Source organism: Camelina sativa, chromosome 13 (assembly GCF_000633955.1).
Source record: "Camelina sativa cultivar DH55 chromosome 13, Cs, whole genome shotgun sequence".
NCBI classification, from domain to species: Eukaryota; Viridiplantae; Streptophyta; class Magnoliopsida; order Brassicales; family Brassicaceae; genus Camelina; species Camelina sativa.
In genome coordinates, this window is record NC_025697.1 from 9,553,397 (window position 1) to 9,556,547 (window position 3,151).

Sequence of the window (3,151 nt, forward strand, 5' to 3'; positions counted from 1 at the left end):
ATTATGCAGAACTTTGTGCCAGAAAACCCAGAAAGCATAGTGGAGTTTGAGGCGCCACCGTCACCTGAACATAGCTACTGTCAAACCCTTCCAGCAGCAGAAGATTACGCAAAAGAGCCACTGATGGTGCCACCACAGCTTCATCTAACACTTCTTGGTACAACTGAAGAAACAGCCATAGCGACAAAGCCTCAACATGTGGTGCTTAATCATGTGTTCATAGAGCAAGGGTGGACACCTCAATCCATTGTAGCTTTGGGTTTAACACACAGGTTCGAGTCTAAGTACATAACTGTTGTCCTCTACAAACCGCTCACACGGCCCTAAAAACCAAATCCAATGCCACATTGTTCTCTCTCTCTCTCTCTTTTTTTAAAAAAAAAAAAATCCATCTCTCAAGTCAAGTATGTGAAAACCTGTTCTTTGATCATCGTGAGTGCCCAACTTTGAGTTTATTAACCTCTGTGTTACCTTGGTTTGGTGGTGCTTATGTACAAAAAGCTTCTCATTTGTAAACAAAGAAAACAAAAAGTGCGATTTTTCTTGTTCCCTGCTACAATTGTAAAATACGTTCCCTTTTAGTAATAATAATAATGTCTCTGGAGAAAAGCTAACCAATCAAAATGAAAAAGAAAACTAGAAAAGTGTAACGAGGGCTCCCTCATCAATACACGTCGTCTTTTTTTTTGTGTTTGTTTTAATTGAATAAATATAATTTGGATAAGAAAAAGATAAAAGAGAAATAAGGAGAGTGAAAGCGAGCCACACGATGGGGTATGGCGGAAGAAGAAGCATCGACCGAGTAATTGAGACGGATCAAGCTGCTATTGACTATGAGAGAGACTCTGTTTCCAATTACTTTGCTCTCTGTATTTCTCGCCGGGAGTTCACATTACCTCTCGGAACATTAATCCTCCCTCCTTTGATTAGCCAACTCTAGTGTTGTAGGAAGGGCTGCATGCGATTTCAACTCTAGTCTAGTGGCTTCCTTTTTTTCTCGGGACAATTCGCAGCCAGGTGTGTTGTATTTCCCGAAGGTTCGTTGTGCTTTTCCTTCGATCGAAGAATCAATCATTCGGTAAATTGGATAATTTGGTCCGTCCCTTGTTCGTATAACGTTGTACAGAATCAAACGTGCATGAGGAGCCTGAATTCAGAATTTTGCTTTTGGTTGTATACACACTGCATACGTTAGTGTAGCATTTTGGATGTACGCGTATGCATGAACTATATATATATATTATGCATCAATACTCTCTCCTATTCTGTATATTATTTAGAGGAAATTCTAACATCAAGATTACGTTTTCAAGAAGAAACAGATTGTGGAGATCAAGAGGTGAACTCTGAGTGTGATGAGTGAGCCAAAGGTCAGGCGTTGGGTTGGAAAGTACGAGGTTGGAAGAACCATTGGTGAATGTGCTTTTGCAAAAGTGAGGTTTGCTCGACATTCTGAGACAGGACAACCCGTGGCTCTCATGATCCTTGATAAAGAGAAGGTTCTTAACCATAAGATGGCTGCTCAAGTAATTCTCTTTTCTAATTTGCATCCTTTTTTTTTTTTCTTTCATGTCTCCTCCCTTGTCCACTGATATGCCCGTTTACATTTCCTGGAAGTCAAATGTAGTTTTCTGTCTTCAATCCGGAAGTATGATGTGGGTCTTTCCTACTTTCTTTTACAGATTAAGAGAGATATTTCTACTATGAAGTTGATAAACCATCCAAATGTTCTTCAGCTTTATGAGGTCTATCTTCATGCCCCCGACTTTTCTCTACGTATCTCTATTTTTCCTTTGATTAGCCAGGAATTAACAGCTCTTTGGAATCGAAGCTGAAAGCTAACTTTTAACAAAATAATTTGGCATATGTTGTCCAGGTTTTGGCGAGCAAGGCGAAGATGTATATTGTCCTAGAGTTCATCAGTGGTGGAGAGCTTTTTGAAAAAATTGTGAGTGTTCCCTCTTCCTCCCCAAGGGCCTCAACTTGTGTCTGATATATCCTTTGGTGTAAGAATCATGCATTAAATCCCTCATGCTCAGCTTAGAAGTTCCTGTATATTACAGGTGAAAATATATTAATTTTGGTTTTTTACCAATTTGAACTTGTGAAGAAAATTGATGGGCGCATGAATGAAGACGACGCACGGAGATACTTCCAGCAGCTTATCAACGCAGTTGATTATTGCCACACCAACGGTGTGTACCACAGAGACTTGAAGGTACAAAGAAACGTTTTTGGTAACTCTTTGTCCCAAGTTTGCAGTGTGGTTTTCTTTTAAGTGCAGCTAATTGATGCCTAAATTTTCTCTTCTTTACTTCTTTCAATTTAGCCAGAAAATTTGCTTCTTGATGCTCAAGGAAATCTGAAAGTCTCTGATTTTGGATTCAGTGCCTTGTCCCAACAAGTCGAGGTAACCACTGATTTTTTTTTTTTGAGCATCATTTAGTTTACCTGAGTTCCTACGTATCTGTCCTTGTCTTATTCTAATGAGTGTGCCTGAACTTCGGTAATGATGTTTTCATTGATTACATTAACAAATTTTTAATAAGATCCGTAACAGTGATCTTTCAAGATTCTTTCCGCTTATCAGAATTGCTTGGTTTTGGCAGGGAAATGGCCTTCATCACACTGCATGTGGAACTCCAAACTATGCTGCTCCTAAGGTATGCTTCGGCATGTGGCTTTTTATGCCAGTTGCTGCTCCATTTGTTTGATAGCTTCCTTGTTACTTTGTCCCAAGGTTCTTACTGATCAAGACTACGATGGGGCAAAGGCAGACTTGTTGTCATGTGGAGTGATACTCTTTGTGCTACTTGCTGGTTATTTGCCTTTTGAGGATTCTAGTCTCACGACGTTGTACAAAAAGGTAAAAAAATTGTAATATATTTTCAGGCTTCATCCTCACCATTATCTGTGATTCGTGTTTCTATGTTGCATTTTTGTCCTTTTTTTCAGATCTCATCTGCTGAATTCAGTTTTCCTACTTGGCCCTCTTCTGGTGCTAAGAACTTGATCGTCCGAATCTTGGATCCAAACCCTATCACTGTAAGATATTTGATTGTACCACTGCTATTAAGCTTTAAATGTATCCTTCTTTTATTTTCTTCTGTCGAACTTCAACAATCTCAACTCTCTCTTTTTTTCTTAGACC

The 3,151-nt window shown here is 39.2% G+C and overlaps 2 protein-coding genes across 12 annotated transcripts in view; both read left to right on the forward strand.

The window, feature by feature from the left end:
• Positions 1-550, forward strand: part of LOC104738080 (SNF1-related protein kinase regulatory subunit beta-1-like) — a 3,113-nt gene extending 2,563 nt beyond the window's left edge. Inside the window, exon 5 of the mRNA XM_010458316.1 lies at positions 4-550. Coding sequence (XP_010456618.1) covers positions 4-327 — 324 coding nt within the window. The 3' untranslated portion in view covers positions 328-550. The remainder of the gene's footprint in view (positions 1-3) is intronic.
• Positions 739-3,151, forward strand: part of LOC104736197 (pentatricopeptide repeat-containing protein At5g21222-like) — a 6,716-nt gene continuing 4,303 nt past the window's right edge. Inside the window, exons 1-9 of one of the 11 annotated variants that reach the window (XM_010456138.2) lie at positions 739-1,095; positions 1,323-1,526; positions 1,683-1,745; positions 1,877-1,948; positions 2,111-2,218; positions 2,330-2,410; positions 2,610-2,663; positions 2,741-2,866; positions 2,956-3,045. In XM_010456138.2, the coding sequence (XP_010454440.1) occupies positions 1,356-1,526; positions 1,683-1,745; positions 1,877-1,948; positions 2,111-2,218; positions 2,330-2,410; positions 2,610-2,663; positions 2,741-2,866; positions 2,956-3,045 (765 nt within the window). In that variant the 5' untranslated portion in view covers positions 739-1,095; positions 1,323-1,355. Of the gene's footprint in view, positions 1,096-1,159; positions 1,211-1,313; positions 1,527-1,682; positions 1,746-1,876; positions 2,007-2,063; positions 2,219-2,329; positions 2,411-2,609; positions 2,664-2,740; positions 2,867-2,955; positions 3,046-3,151 lie in introns of those variants that run through there. The other 10 variants (XM_010456140.2, XM_010456141.2, XM_010456137.2 and 7 more) reach the window with 10 other exon arrangements.